Source organism: Lepisma saccharinum, chromosome 2 (genome assembly GCF_977018435.1).
Source record: "Lepisma saccharinum chromosome 2, izLepSacc3.1, whole genome shotgun sequence".
Taxonomy (NCBI): Eukaryota; Metazoa; Arthropoda; class Insecta; order Zygentoma; family Lepismatidae; genus Lepisma; species Lepisma saccharinum.
The window spans coordinates 11,622,514-11,639,150 of record NC_139230.1 but is presented as its reverse complement, the minus strand read 5'-3'; the positions used below and the strand labels follow the sequence as shown (position 1 = coordinate 11,639,150).

General features: G+C 39.7%; 1 protein-coding gene across 4 annotated transcripts in view; it reads left to right on the top strand.

Moving 5' to 3' along the window:
• The window catches only part of PlexA (plexin A), a 597,216-nt gene that overhangs the window by 528,318 nt on the left and 52,261 nt on the right, over positions 1 to 16,637 (top strand). For all 4 annotated transcript variants that reach the window (XM_083117039.1, XM_083117040.1, XM_083117041.1 and 1 more), the window contains 2 exons: positions 1,520 to 1,649; positions 15,812 to 15,974. In XM_083117039.1, coding sequence (XP_082973165.1) covers positions 1,520 to 1,649; positions 15,812 to 15,974 — 293 coding nt within the window. The remainder of the gene's footprint in view (positions 1 to 1,519; positions 1,650 to 15,811; positions 15,975 to 16,637) is intronic.

Sequence of the window (16,637 nt, the reverse complement as noted above, 5' to 3'; positions counted from 1 at the left end):
AAGATTGTACCGCCGGTGTCCATGCTGTAGTAGTAAGCTTAACGTGCTACGAAGCCAAAGGTCCCATGTTTGAACCCTGGGTAAGGCATCGATGTATCGTGGTTGCTTCATTATCCATTCATCCTCACAGTCGCGATTAATCCAAGAGGTGGAAAGACTGCGTAGTATCATATGAGTTCCTACTGGATATCATAGGGCGAACTTAAGCAGATCTTCATTTTTTTCAGAATTTATCACATCGGCACGGACATTAAAAACTACATTTTTTTAAAAAATTTTGTCTGAATGCAAGTCGCTGTGTGCTTCGAAGCCAAGGCCGCATGATTCGAACGAGACATGGATATTTGAGCCCATCCCATCTAGCACAATCTTTCATTCTTGAGAATGAGTTTCGTTGTAAGTCCACTTTATACACAGATGATCTTTCCTTCTTATAACCGTTGTTAACCTAGAAAAACGAAACTTCGTTTTGAGTCATTTCACTGAAATGCGTTAGAACTTTTCATTGAGTTGTAAAAGGTTTTACAAGCCTAAGCGTTTCCCAGCAAGATAAAACATTATTTCAGAAATAACAAGTGAATATAATTAATCTCTAATACAAGACTGCTGCTGGCCTTCCGATTCCTAAAAGGAACATTCACGTCCTTAGTTCACATTATACAATTAAAGAGTCGTATATTTCTACTGGTTCATTAATCGTGAGAACAGAAAGAAAAAGAAGGAATAAAAATTAAGAGACGAGGTAACGTAAAAAACTATTCAACGATTGAAGTTTCCCTGGCGGACTGCGTGAAAATTAAATTGACGTGAGTGCTCCTAAAATCAGAGCACACAGTATTCTGTCCCTCATTTTACCATTTGATCAAGTTTACTTATTAGGTAACGAGAATAATTGTCATCATGCGGGAGTGTGTTATCTGAGGTACTCCACTATCAAAGTGTGGTATTTCTAACAACTTCAAGAATAAAACCCAACACTTGTTCATTTTCGATATCACTCACGTGGATAGAGAATATTTGCAATCGCTCCTCCACCTTTTTTTTAATTCTCTGCATTTAGACCGTGGGAATGCCTGTGTAAACTGACCAGAAAGTTATTCGAGTTTATGAACACCCTAGAATTGAGAATTAAAAAATGATGACGTTGCAATTCCAACACAGCTAAAGGTAGTTACAGAGTTTAAAAATACAATGATGAGAAAAGTTACAAGGTAAAAAAAAAAAAAAAACTGAAAGGTTTCAAACCATTACAAATGTATATCTACTTATTTAAAGGTAATTTTGTTTCCATTGCCAGTCACTTGCATAAGACAGTTGATAACTACATTAGTTAATCAGAAAATAAATTTTCCTTATTTAACTTCTCCTGTAAGGTTCACACTGTCCTGAATATCATGTTTGGATTGGATTCCATCACGAGCAATTGTTATCAGCTGCAAGTTTGCAAGTGACAGGCAATTTAAATGTTCAATCAACGCTTAGTAGTTGTAATTGAATTAAACTCTTCTTCCCCTTTCAGATGCAGTCTTCGAAGTGACTGCCAGGATGCAGCAAAGGATCCTCTCTATTGGATATCATACAAAAGTGGTCGATGCACAACCATTACATCTGTTACTCCAAATCAACTGCAACGCACCACTGCTCGAACGGTAAGTACAATTTTTTATGCTCTTGGAGTCAATAACTGCGATTATCAGTGTCCAACATTTGAAAACATAACAAACGTGGAATGTTTGCTCTACACAATCAAGAATAGAAATATAAGAGTCAGAAAGGTTTATTTTAAGAATAGAACGCACTCGTTCGTAGAAATTAGTAATTGTAATTTTAGAACTCGCGTAGTACAGTGCCTGAAGTGCAAAATGTTAGCTGGGGGATGTTTCGTCCAGTCTTGGGGATGCTTTGCGAAAATTGTGTTAGCTGGTGGGATTCCACCCCCATCATCCCCCTGACTTCAACTAGAAGTAGGTTCTTCACACGTTTTCAGTTTTATCAACTCTGGTATTTCATAAATCTAGTATTTTAGAACTTCTGTACAGCTATCCTTACCGTCGCACGTTTGTAAATACTTTCTTTAAAAATACTCGTTTATTCAGCTTTGAAGTGAAAATTAGAGATACAAAGAACACTAACTGTCTCAGCAACGTGTTGATTTTTTTCAATACCACAAGTTTCAGTGCATCCTGAAATGAATGTAGCATCCACTTTCTACTCTGAAATTCAGACACACAGCAACTTTCACACAGGATAGAGAGAAAACGGCTGAGTACATGATCGACAGTACATGCATGTTTCCTCCATGTCTGCATGCTTTATTATCTAATCGAAACGGTATCGTCGGGGAGAAAGGCGACCTTCAGCATAGACTACGTGATACGAGGAACCAAATTTCACGCTTGAAGCCACAGTAAGAGCTCGCAGACTTGACTGCCTGTCTTCGCAGACATCGGACTAACGTGATGATGCCAGGGATTGGGGTTGGAAGCTTCATGGAGTTTCACATTCTTCTTTCACTTGTACAAGACGCAGGAATTAATTATACATTCACCAGCTGTGTATTATTCGCAGCATTACATGAAATATGAGTTGTGTTTATTTCACAACGTTAACGATGTGAGGAATTGCAATTTTCACATCTTTTCTGTGCTGAATGGAAAGTTAACGGTATGGGAGAAGGAGAGCATTGTGGCGTTGTTTTTAATAACAAAAGATTTTCGAATGAAGAGTATATAGGCCTGTGTGTGAGAGAATCTCGCCGGAGGCTACATACCGTTTCACAACAGTGTCTAACTGAAGTTAAACATAATTTAACTTTTGAAAAGTTTAGATCTGTGTGGCTCGTTTGAATTTAGGAACTCAAATTTTTTTTTTCATTTACAACCAATGAAGATTTTGTTTGATGTCAATTAAAGAGTATACTTTTAAAGAAGTCCGTTTTACCACATGATTTTAACCGTAGATATAATTAGCGTGATTGATTGATTTGGCGTTTTAAGTCCACTTTGTGCACAGTAAGGCTAATCGGTACTGGACTTACAATTTAAAGTGGGATCCGAACCACTATGTACCTCCACCGGGGTATCGAACCCGGAACCCCTTGATTACAAGGCGACAACGCTACCACTGCGCCATCGGGGAGGCCCCAAATAGATATACAAGCGTTCACATAAATGTGTAAACTTATTTTGCAATTAAGATATAAGAAGTATTCTTAAATTTTCTTGGATAGGAAGACCGTAATTTCTTTCAGTTTCCAACCCATTAATCACAAAAGATTCATATCTACAATATTTTGATTATACAGTGCCAAACTATTTCATGTTTTGCATATGTTTAAAACAACAGTATCTTTTTCTGAAGCACTGTGATGTTTTGGTTCGATCCATTGAAAAGTTGGCTCATGTGTGTAATAGTATATAAAGAGGGTGCAAAGGTCACTAGGACACAATATTTGTATATGGAGTGTAATTTACTATAAAACAAAGGCTTTTTTTTCTGAAGTAAACTGCTACTTCATACTGTAGACTGGAATTTTTCGCAAGATTGCGTAACAGCTAGTATTTTTTATCATCACGTAGTGAAGTTTGTCCCTATTTAATTTTGTTCTATTGTTTTTCACTGATTAAGACCTGTTCAAACTGCAGAGAGTTGTTCTGGTGCGATCCGATGGATGTGCTCCCATGGTTACCATATTGCATGGAATGCCAAGCTCCCGAGTTAGATTTGGTCCAGCCATAATTTTTCGCTCGTAATTTCTGCAGTTCTTCTACTTGTGACACATTAAGCTTGTTTCATAATGTCAAACTTGCCATTTACTTTCGCTTCACACAACTGAGCGTAATCATGAAAAAGATTAAGTTCCACTGCAAAAATCGCGCTCATCTTACCACCACACTCTGTGACAGCTGTGTAGGCAATAGAAGCTTTGTTTACAGAAAGTAGCGACTCTCAGCTAACGAGTTTGCCGTTGTCGCGTTGGTTAATTTCTCGACGGTGCGACCCCCGAACAAACGGCCGCTGACAGCCCAACTGAGCAGGGTTGGCTAATTGCAGGTCTCAACTGACAAGGGCGACGTCAATCAGCCTTACGGGTGGAGAAAGGGGGTGATTTGGTGGTGCAAGGGTTTGTTTGATCAGGAGTATACTACAGGAAATTTCCGCCATTCCTGGATTCCCGGTGTCACTGTGCTGAACTTGCAGCATCAACATTGGCAATTCAAGCGATCCTCTACACACACGTTGTACAGTCACGAGCAATTGTGTGTGTAACTAACCATGGAAGTGCTAATTTAAATGCATACGTCAAACTCTTGACTGTATACCCCATTTCAATTATCATGGATATGAATAGTGAGTAAATATTGATCAGCAATAATATTTGAAGTCTTATTCAAATGTTACATTGACATTGCCTGTTCATTGAAGCATTCGTGATGTATTGCTTAGGTAGACACTGCGAAATTGGGGATCCTGGTTCGCTTCCAGATTACCCGACCTCTGTGACGGAGCGGTTAGTACAGCGCGCCACGACGCCAGCGGTTCCGGGTTTGAATCCCGGCCTGGGCATGGTTGTTCTTTGTGAGTGTTCCTTCATCGATTTCATCACTCATCCTCATCTTCACGATTAGCCAAAACTGGCAGAAATGCGAAGTGAAATAACCAAACCAAATCAATTATCGTGGATATGAATAGTGAACAAGTATTGATCAGTAATATTATTTTGAAGTCTTCTTCAGATATGACATTAATGCCTTTCCATTGAAGCACTCGTGATGAATTGGTTAGGTAGACACTATAAAATCGGGCAACCTGGTTCGATTCCCGATTAAGCCATGGGTGTTTCATCCGTTCTCACTAGCTTCATTAATTCATAATTCATCCTAAATTATGAGGGCAGGGGATAGAGTTTGATTTGAGTTCCTACTCAACTTTCTGCACAGATAGACTAGTCAGCATCACACCTACAGTTTAATTTGGCCTCCGAACACATGTTCCCCACCAGGTATCGAACCCGGACCAAGGCGCCATCGAGGATGGAAAGAATAATAACATACAGGTAGGAAACAAGCAGTTTTTTAACAGTAAAAATGCAATAAACGAAAATAAGGTCTAGGAAACCAGGTAAATGTGGCGATGGGACTGATGCGCCGACCACATCTCACCTAATGACATTCCACTTGTCAGGCCTTGGTTCTCAAAGGTTGTCGCACTTTGGCGTTTAGTTTTTTTTTATTCGTAATTAAGAAAAATGGTCCACGTAGAAACAAATACAGAAAATTATCATACGACCTTGAAGGTAGATGAATATAGAATAGGTGTGTACAAAAATAATGCATTAATGAATATTGTTAATTGGTTAACAGGGTGTCCGAGTAGCCTTCTCCTAGGTTGAGCATCTCAGCTTTTATAATCTAAATTCGCGTTTCAAAGCTCTTGAGTTTCTCACGAAGTAAGCAGGTCTCGTTATCATCGTGAAACCAGTTAGTTTGTAACTTTGATACGCTTCAATTTGAAGCATTCATTAGCACAGTGTTTTGTTTATGGAAAGTTTAGAAACTGGAAGGCTGATGGGAGAGTCCTCTTTTTGTCAGTCCCAGCATTATTCATCCCAATCGCACACTAAAAGCACTTACAAAGAGAACACTCTTGATATCGTCTGCTCCAATTGTATTCAGTTTCCGAACTTGCACATACAATGTGAAGCTGCCAAGTTAGGAGCAATTTCACGGAACAAACCTACTTTCCAGTTCGTGCGTTCGTGAGTGATCGAAGTCCACGGACTGCGGACTTTCCGAATCACCAAGAGAAATTTACAGTCTTCGGAAGACTTGAGGAACTGCCAGTTAACATAACAAGTTTAACGAGTTAAACACGTGAAAGTTGTGAACCGCGACCTTGCCTGGAGGTCGGACCTTTAAAATCCACGGGGAATCGAACCCTTGACCCTTTGATTTACAGAAATTAGCGTACACAAGTAGGAAATTGGATAGGTAAATAATTGAGCAGTGAAGCTTTTGAGAATGCACAAATAACTTCAGCCGAAGATGATAAACTTATACTAGTCGAGCGCGAATGGGAATTTGAAAGTTGTAGAAATACTCTGAAATCTAGAAACAGTCGTTGCCTGTGACAAATTGACAACCAAGAAATAACAAACATGTACAGCTAACGGTAATTAGTAGACAAATTCAGTTATTTTTTATTCTGCAATCTGTGTTGATTTAAGAAATGGAATTTGTTGTTGTCAATATGCAGGTGACATCTGCATATTGACGTTTTTTAAATCATTTAATCACCTTGTGGGAAAGTCTGAATAGAATTGGTTATGTACAATTCGCCTATTATTTTTGCTGTTGTGTGTACGAATGTCCTCTTCAACTCGATAGTTGAAGTTTGTTGTTGAACTAACTTGTTATTCGTCGTGAAGAGTTTGGTGACCTTTGCCGTTCAATGGCAGTGCCATCGCGGGCATGGCGACATGGTAAACCATAGTCAGACTGAACAGCCAACACCAAGATTTTTAGCCTGCGAGGAAAAGCTTTGTCCTTGTTCAGGTTGCTGTAGAAAAATTGTGTTTGAGATTTCTTAATGGAAGCTCGTAGTGGTACAGAAGAGAGTGAGGGACTGGGTGTGGACCTATTGCTTTTAGAATTCCTTAGTTTGTCACCGAGTACAGGGGAATGTTCATTTACTTTTTCCTTATGCGCTGAACGCAGGGTGAATGATTGGGATGTGCTTTACGTCTTCCGAGTATCCAATAAAGCTACCGAAGTGTCAGTTATTTGTAGTTGTGTTCCTTGTTGGCTGTGTTTTAAAGTTACACATGGGACACAGTCTGAAAGTTTGTTTATTTTTGTCTCGGACTGAGATCTCTTTGGTCTCTACCTTTCCTAATTCGGGTATTTTGCGTCGCTTGTGTACCTCTTGGGTAAATCGCGACTATGAGGATGAATGTTGAACTGATGAAATGAGTGATCACAAAACACGAGGATACATCCATGAAGTTACCTATGGTTGGAACCTGGGGCCTCTGGCTAGCGCGTCACACTGACAACTCAGCAATGGAGAGAGAGAGTATAGCGTATCTTCTTGATAGTGGTTCCTGCGGACGTGGATCCACATTGCAGTTCGCGTTTCAGAAATGTGGTAATGGTAGAATGTTCAACTGACAGTGTGTTGATGTGTTGTATCAGTCAATTTCCAAGTTGCAAGTTGATGCTAGTTCCATGCTGTAAACATGAAACCACAAACTCGCAATTTTTTACACGCCAAAAGACGTTTTTCTCTCCAGTTTGTATAAAACATTTCATATCATGATAAAGATGAGACTAGTAGTTCTGTATTCCCATTTCAATCGTGTCGTTCCTGTATTTCATCAACTAACATTTCATTTGACAGTAGTTCAAGCTGCTCAATTGCTAAAGAGGAAACGATGATGAAGAGAAACGCACAATGACTTTATTCAGTAATAAACTATTTAGCGTATTGGAATATCATTTGAAAAAGTCTTGATGAAATTAAACCGTGGAAACATGAATTGAGAACTAGATTCATTATTACAGGTCCCAATCGGAGTCATCACGGTTGATGCATGTGAGAAAAATTGCCTTGTGATCAAGGGGCCCCAGGTTTAATCCCCGGTGGAGTCACATTGTTTAGAACTGCACTTAAACTGTATTGGAATTGAATTGGTGTTTTAAGTCCATTTTATGCACAGTAATGATAATCGGGACTGAACCTACAGTTTAAAGTGGGATCCGAACCACTACGTGCCTCCACCGGGTATCGAACACGGGAACCCTCACTTTAAACTGTAGGTCGAGTCCAAATTAGCCTGTCTGACCATGAAGTGCACTTATACAACTTAGACATATGAAGCTTATATGAAATTATTTTTAACGACTAATCAAATATAATATCAAACAAACAAAGAAGCGTTTTAAAGTTTTAAATATTTAAATACTGAGGTATGTAGGAAATTAAACTCTTTATGTAATACAGAATATGACAAGTTTTGTTAGGCTAATCTGTACCGGAGCTACAGTTTGATATCGGATCGAAACCACACAAATGTGTCTCAAATGGGTAACGGACTTAAAAACCCTCTATTACAAGGCAATACGTATCTTTACCCATTACTCTATCGGGAAGGCCTCATACGCTATGCCAGTAACTCATGCATCAGTCTATTACAGTACAATTCATGCACAGAATGCGCATTCCCATACAAATAAATTAGTGTGAAACGTTTAGCATTTCAGACAAACATGGGTATTTCCAATGTTGAAATTTCACCTTTTCAGAAGTAAACTTTGTACTTGGTCACAAAGTTGCGCAATTTTATTCCTCGGTTAAGTTTAGTGTAAATCATTTTATGGTCTATATTCAAGTTAAATGGCTGTCATGCGATATTTTATTTCTCTATTAACTCTTTTTCGTGTCCGGTTTATAGGACATTACGTTTACAGTGTACGACAGTTGCTTCATGTTGTCCAGCCATCGTGTTTCATGGGCTAACGAGGGACGCTCTAAAGACATGAATCCAAAGTTTGAAAACAGCTACGCGTGGAATGTTCCTTCATCTAAGATCTTATTTATTCATTAAGATAATTCGGCAACGTTTTGGTAACCATACTGCCTAATGATGTGAAGATGTTCCATGCAATAGATCATAATTATATTTTTTTCCTTATTTTACGCCGCTTTTTCTACTTCTTTAAAAGCGACAGGGGTCCAGTCGATAGGGCGTCCGGCTGCCACGCGGGAGACCCGGGTTCGATTCCCGGGGTGGGAGATTTTTTTAAGCGATGTCCTTGCATGGAGCTGCTCTGGGGTCCACCAAGCTTCTAATAAATGGGTGTCGGGGACCAACCCTGGGAGGTTCAAAGGCGGATGGGGCGTGGTGATGATCTCATCACTTCCACAAATGGCAGAGATTGCGAATGTGTTATGTCCTACGTCCATGGCCGCGGTGGCTCAGTCGGTAACGCGTCTGACTACCATGCTAAAAAGGTCCCGGGTTCGATCCCGGAAGCGGCCTCGGCGCCCATCCAGCGTCGAATAAGATGGGTACCTGGGGGAAACCCTGGGGGGTAAAGGCGGTCAGGGGCGTGATGCTGATCACATCACCCCCACTCACGACCGGATCAAGAAAGTGTGGGGCGTTACCCCCACACCCCCTATACGCCTTCATGGCGTGGTGCTATGCACAGGGGAGCACTTTACCTACGTCCACAGATCTACATATGCCTTTACGATAGGAATATTATCTTCGAACTTGTGACAGTCTCCATTAATATTCCTTCGTGAGTGCCCCTTGGTTAATTTCATAAGTTCGAATACACCGTGGTGATGCTGATAAATGAGGATTTGATGAAAATGGCAAACTACTACTCGCAAAGGAATACCCAAGGCCAACACCAATGGAACCTGTACATTAGGTGTCAAGATTCGGAGTCTACCATGAAGCGAGCTTCCAGACCGAAGCGACAAGCGACACGGACCCCTTCAGTCTGTAACGGGGATTTCACACGCCAATCGAACACAGGCATGTGCGGCATGTCATGCAGCTACAGGGTGAAACTTTGCTGTTGATTGGCTCGTCGCTTCGGTCTGAAATCTGCTTAAGAAAGCATCCACAGCACATGCGCGAACAACAGACCAAACCAAGACGATGCACATCATTGAGAAAACGGCCCAGTCCGAACGACACGTGAAGCTTGTCACCTGTCGCTTGTCTGGAACCTCCCGTAGTGCGCTCACCCACTGAAGCGGCCATTCGCAATCAGCGATTCTCGACGAAATAGTATCATCATCTGCCTTATTTATATATTTATTGTCTTTCTCTCCGAGGCAGTATTAAAAGCACTTCATGCCCAGCCGATTTGAAATTGAACACATTTAAAATGTACGTCAAGCAGTAACGAATCGAGTTGAGTCATAAGTATGAAACACATATTGGGGCAGGTTGCTGTAACTTTTCATTTGTTTCCCCGTACAGAGTAGCTGTCCGATGCAACTTCAGTGTGTTGATTTGATTCTGGGGGGGATAATGAAAGGACAACATTAATACTTACTTTCGATGGGGTTCCATTTGAAACGCTCTCCTCTGATAGAAGCGAATCCAATGAAATATTTCAGTTGGGGATTGTAAAGTCCCCAATGACACAGGGTACTTGCGTTAGTTTTGGGTAAGCGATGACGCACCCCGTTGCCACGTCACGAGGTTTCGTATTTGCGCTGGAGCGAGTTCATTTGAGAAGTGGGCGAACTAATCACTGGAGTGGTTTGGTTCATGGCGGGGATGCCGAGGGGTGACGAATGCGATTAGCGAGCACTCTTCGCTGCTCTCCGCACGGCCTCGTGGTGTCCGCACCTCCACGCGTCTGCATTTGACTGGCACCACCGCACGGGGAAATGAGCTGCTTTGGATTCTTTTATGGAAGGAGCCTGCAAATATCCGGGACAAGAATGATGGCCGGGATCCTCTTTTATTTCCTGCCCACCCTGTAGCTGTTACGTTTCTTATCGAACGCACCAAAGCGTTTAGCACAACGGATTCGATGTTTCAAATGCGAGAACCGAAAGGGCGGAATTGATCACTGTTTGCCTTCTCCCCCATTCTACGGTTCCGAGGGAAGCTACGGGAAAGCACGGTGTTCCAACACCAGAACGTGGCATTTTATAGGCGGAAAGAAATCCCGTGCCAAAATTCCCTTCGCGTTGATTCAAAGAGATCGCAGTGATTAGATATTCTTCACTTTTGTGGATCTGTAAATAACGTCACTCGCTCAAGTTTTTTTCTGCAGTGATTCGATTTACATACTCTGGCAACTGTGATTTGTGAACTCTGCAGACAGGGGAGGAAAACTAGGGGAAAGAAAGATTTGAGAATAAGAGACTGAATGAATCTTCCAAAGAAGTTCCAGTCACTGACAAAATATTCGGACATGCAAAGGTTTTCGAGAACCCTGCCAATGTTCTTCACCATACTTCATTTAGTATAATAATAATAATAATAATAATAAAAAAAACATTATTCATAGTAAAGCATAAAGTTGTCTCCGGCTTTGGAATACAAAATAAAAATGAGATTGTGGTTAATTAATAAAATAGAAAAAAAATCCGTAACATGAAGCTCTTCGGACATGGAAGAACAAACTAAAACTCGAAAGCAAGACAGGTATGCTTTTTTGCATTTTTAATACTTCTTTGGGTCTATTGGATATACTTTCCACAAGTTTATTCCCGTAATCCGTCGATAGTATGCCCTTTTTTTCTCGAAGACTGTTAATGAGGTGTTCTTTTGGAATGTTGGGAGTTTTGTGTAGTTCTGGTTGAATTTTACCCCACAAGTGTTCAATGTGATTAACGTCTGGAGACTTGAGAACGGGGAGGATGAAACACTTTGGGACAATTATATAGAAGCCACACCCGCACAGAGTACCTGATAGTGCATGTATCTGTCGGGAACACTCAGTTTTGTGGCCACTTTACTCTAATTTTGTTCTTAAAAATTTATGTATTTTCCAGCACCTTCAATGATTACTCAATCTCACTCCCAGACAAGAAGCTCCAAACCATAACGCTCCCACCACCATCTTTATCTACGAGTTGCATGTTCTCTTTCAATTCTTCATTGACCTTCCACCCATCCCAACCATGCAAATCAACTTGTTTCCATCGGCAAAAATGACACCATTCAACCAGTCTTAAACCTTATCAGCAGTTTCCTCTAGAAGGATTATATGATCTGTGCTTCAGTCTTTTTGTTAGGTTGAACTTTCTGAGAAACTGCTTTTGCAAGATCACACGACCAGAGAATTCGACTCTCGTTCTGTGGTGAAACTTCTCTCCTATTCCCGACTCCACTTTGGATATGATTTTTGGAGTACGTAATGCATGTATCATTATCGCAGTTCCTTCTCTTTGGGACAGGGTTCTTGGATGTCCTGTGCCATCACAGATTCTTAATGTGTAACCATATAATTTTTGTGGACTCTTACAAAATCCCTACATTTCTGAATGGAATTGTAGCGTTAGCCATTGATCACAGCATCTCCCAATGAAACTCTTCTGGCCGATCTTTCCCCTCCACGGTTCTTGTGTCATCGAATTGTTAGTTTATTTTTCGGCTGGAAATACTTGGATCATAGGGTAAACGTAATTCATTAGATCCACCGATTTGTGAATCATCAGCGCCAAGATGTAAGAATTCAAACTCTTGAAGTTTATCAGCTAGGAATAAAACAAGTGAAGCCATGGCTAATGTAAAGTACCTAATGTAATATGAAAACTAGCATCACGTTAGAGTCACTTACATACATGGCCTAAAACGATTGCAACTATGATTAATTTTCGCAGTATCAAGTTCGCGCAGTAATGGTTCTCCTTTTCCGTATTTTTTAAAAGATTTTTTTCGGCAGAAAGGTTGGTCTTTCAGAAAGCCGAGTTGAACAAGTACGTACGAGAGGCCTGTCTTTTCACGGCACGTTTGAATAACCAAGTTTACTTCTGGACAGGATTTGCTAAAAGAGCTAAGTGCAGCCGTGCGATATGATTAATTAAAATATGCCTGAGAGGTTTTCCGGTCTCCGCAGAGCTCTAGTCTCTGTTGGTGTGTCATAAGCAAAGAGCAACTTTTGCTCCTGCGCCGCCTGAAGTGCAAGGCCTGCGGCAGCCAAGGCCAATTACCGAGCTGTAGCATGGTACGCAGATAAAACCAGTCTTCACTTTGTCTGACACTGGGAAAGCTTCCTGCTTCTGATCCAGGGTATCTGAGGCTTCTCTGCGATTATTATCCTTGAGTTGGAAGTTGGTCGTGTTTATGAAATGCTTGCGTGATTTGTTAGATTTCTGTGGCAGATTACATCACGCCATTTTATTCGTGCAGACTTACCAAGATTCACATTTTAACAACGGGGTATTTGCTCTTTCGTGGAATAGGTTGAACGCAGATGACTCAAGTCTGCCGTGCAGGGCTTGAAGCGAGCCGAAACCCGGTTCCTGCTGCGACATTGGACATACGGTTTATTTATTTATTTAGAAATTTTCAGATATAGCACAAATCATCAACAATAAAAGAGAGAAACAAGACACTAACAAAAATAAGTCAAGGTGGCACTATTTCGTATTATTTGGCAGCTTTTGTTCTGATGGAAGACCGAAAGTCATACCTTGAGGTCATTATATTGGGTGGGAAGCCTGTAGAAGAGAGATCTTTTTTTAATTTCCAGTCCAGGCTTTTCTGTGTAAAACAGATCTGTATTACGTGTTGTGCGCAGAGGCACTCGAAAGTGGAATTCCTGAAGGACTTGTTGCAGCGGATTTTTCCATTGACAATTTTGTGTAGATAATTGAAATCATTCCACAAACCGTGCTGATAGGGAGTCTGTATGTTTAGAAAGGACAGGAGATAGGACGTTGAAAAATATATTTAATGCACCAAATCCATTCTTTATCTATTGTTTATCAGAAATAATGTAACAAAGAGGAAAAGAGAAAGTTCTTGTACACTCGCCTCAATTAATACTCCGGGAGTTTGTTTCTTTATACAGCATATTTGCAGAAAATACAATTCCACTTACAAGTGCATCAACATACGCTGTGTAAAACATAACTTATTACTAACTTCGTTGACCCTGTACTAAATTTGTCTCCTGTCGGTGAGCGGTCCAAAAATTGAGAAAAAATAATATATTTTGAGAATTGCTATTCGTTTAAGACTTAAATGAGAACCTAATTTCCTGAAATGACAGACATGATAGGTCTTGTGTTTATGTATTTACTTTCCATGCAATAATAATAATAATCAGCATTGTTATTTTAGTGTAAGCACGCCAGTGTTTTCGATTCACTTAGTAACGTTATTTAGTTTATCTAACCATTTTTGTAACTAGTTGACTTTGATGGTAGAACGGAAGAATTGTGGTATCGAAGTCGAGTGTATGGGTAATTGCAAATGTATTTCTCGGATTCCAATTTTGAGCACATTATTGATCTACAGCAAAACTTAAAGTTCGATTGAGGTCAAGAATAACTTTAAAATAAAGCAAATCGTAGATATCAGCACCAAAGGATGTGCAGGTTCATGGACCTGTAGATATTTTTAGCCGGGCTAGGTTGCGAATTAGAAATTTCAAGGCCTGTTAGTTACAACTTAACGCATCGCAAGACAAGCTATATCGATGCCTATGGGCGGTTCCTATTCCTTTCAGCGTCCAACACGTTTCAGCACTTAATGTATGCATCAGACAAACGAAGGTTGCATTTGTCACTTTTATGCCCTTTAGGAATGCGAAAGTGCCAAACTGGTACCTGAATTGCAAGAATCAGCAAGGTGTTTGTAATGCCATTTGCTCGTAGATTTGCAAGCAACCACAACAACTAAGGTTTAGAAAGTATGTAGGCGGTGGTCTTCCTCTTCATGCTTCAATGAGTTTGCAAGTCGGAATGGTATATTCGAGTCGCCCAACCATAAAAACTAGCGAACAAGTTTCTTTTCCTTTTTTAAAGTATCCAAACACACACACAGCAAAATATCTTGAACCACTTCGAATCAATTGGAGCTTAAAAATTATGTTTCATTGCATTCGTCACCTCTCTGTTGTGTACAAAGTTGTTTTCCGTCGTGATCCGTACAAATGTAAAGTTAATTAATTTGTCGTGAAGTTGTTAGTGCTTGTAATTACATATCACCAAAACGTTGGTTACCACTTTTCGTCCCCAGCGCCGAGGATTAATAAAGTTTGGAGAATTTCCTCGTACACTAGGGAAAAAAAAAAAAAAAAAAAAACATTCCATAACTCATTTCCTTCCAACATCCCCAACGTGTTTGTAATTGGCTGTAACTTTGCATATAATTTCTATTTCTTTTCATTACCTGTTCTAATAGAATAAAGACTCCCGTAATTCATAAGACGTTTAATAACCCATAGCTCTACAGCCCGTGAGAGCCTTGGCTTACCTACCGACTGCTGGTCTCCCTCCCACACTGTTCCTCATAACTGTTCGTTATAGCAATTAGTTGTTTTTTTAATCGTTCTAAGTTGTTTTGTTATTACAACTTAATAAAAAATACTCTCAACTACTATTTCTTATTCACTTAAACTTACGGGATATCCGTGTCTCTAACGTCAACGAGAAATGCAAGGTACTCGTATTTACCAGCAGTACCGTGCCCACAAATTTCATAGAGTTGAGTTCCATGCCTGGAATGTTTTGGTGACACAATCTTTTAAATTATAATTTTAGGACAGCTGGATTAAATGCTCTGGAAACACCAATGTTAGTCAACGTGTTAGAAACTTGATGAAAATAAGATAACCCTTCCCGAGAAATATTATGACACTTTAGTAGAGTTATAAGGGAAAATAGTGTCATTTAATAGTGTCATTTGACCAAAAATTGTTATACTTTGTGTTGTACAAATTCTTGTTTGGAAATACATATTTTCGTACAGTCTTTTCTTTTTATTGTCATAAGTCTAGCCATGACTTTGTGTATGCAAGTTGTTTTTTTTTTATTACGGAAAACGTTCAAGGAAAGAACAATTGCTCTGGTTTTATAACTAAAGTGGTTAACAATTGGGTATTTTATGACAAAAATTGCTCAGATTATTAGTAGAACAAATTGAGTTTTGGTAATCACTTAACAGGTGTGCTAAAAGGCAAACGAACACACTAGATATCATAAGGTAAGTGATGGGAACACACATCAGCAATTGCTGATACATTATCTTACCTTTCATACGTATTTTGTGTTTATCTCTTTGCTCATGTTAATATCGCCCTTTTTTCATTTTATTTTTCAGTTGGAATTGGTGATCGAAAACTTGCCTACGCTGTCTGGTCAGTTCCTGTGTGCTTTTACCGCTCTTGGAAAGACTTTAATTACCAATGCCACACGGAAGTCTTTTGGCGTCAATTGCACCACTCCAAGAACGGATTTGCTTCCTCCAATACCCGCAGGCCAACGTAAGTACCCTATTTATTTTTTTCTAGAGTCCTATTCTTTGCTATTGAGCAGATTCATCAGTTCAACTATATAAAGTCTACAATGTTTAACACTGTGTGGTGTAAATGTGGTTTTTACCAGTCAGTGTGTTCGTTCTAGATGGTAAAACTATATACGGCAATCTCGATAATATAATGCCTATAGTAAAAAACGGAGTGTGAATGAGATGGAAAAATTATCTTCGTGAAAGCCAGTGTAGTCAGCGAATTTAAAAGTACTTTACAATTTGTGCAGCGTAATGTTAACTTGCTAAATTGCATTCTTTGCAAATTCTAATAGAATTTTACAAAATGTAATATCTAAAATTCATTTACTAAATACGATATTATACTCTGTCGAATAATTTTGGTTGGAGTACATCGTTACTACAGATATGGTGTATCAAGAAACAAATTACCGCATTAATAAGTGCCACGTGAATACTTTTCTGTATTACAGGGCTCATTATTGAATGCATATTTGAGTGGGCGCTCTGCGTTGTGAGTACTTCAATTTAGACACTGCTACATCTACATTTTAATCATTGCACTGTAAACTGGAAGGGGAATCCCACTTTAAACTGTAGTCCCAGTAACCTATCTGTGCATAAATGGACTTCAACTCAATTGTAAACTGAGAGGGGT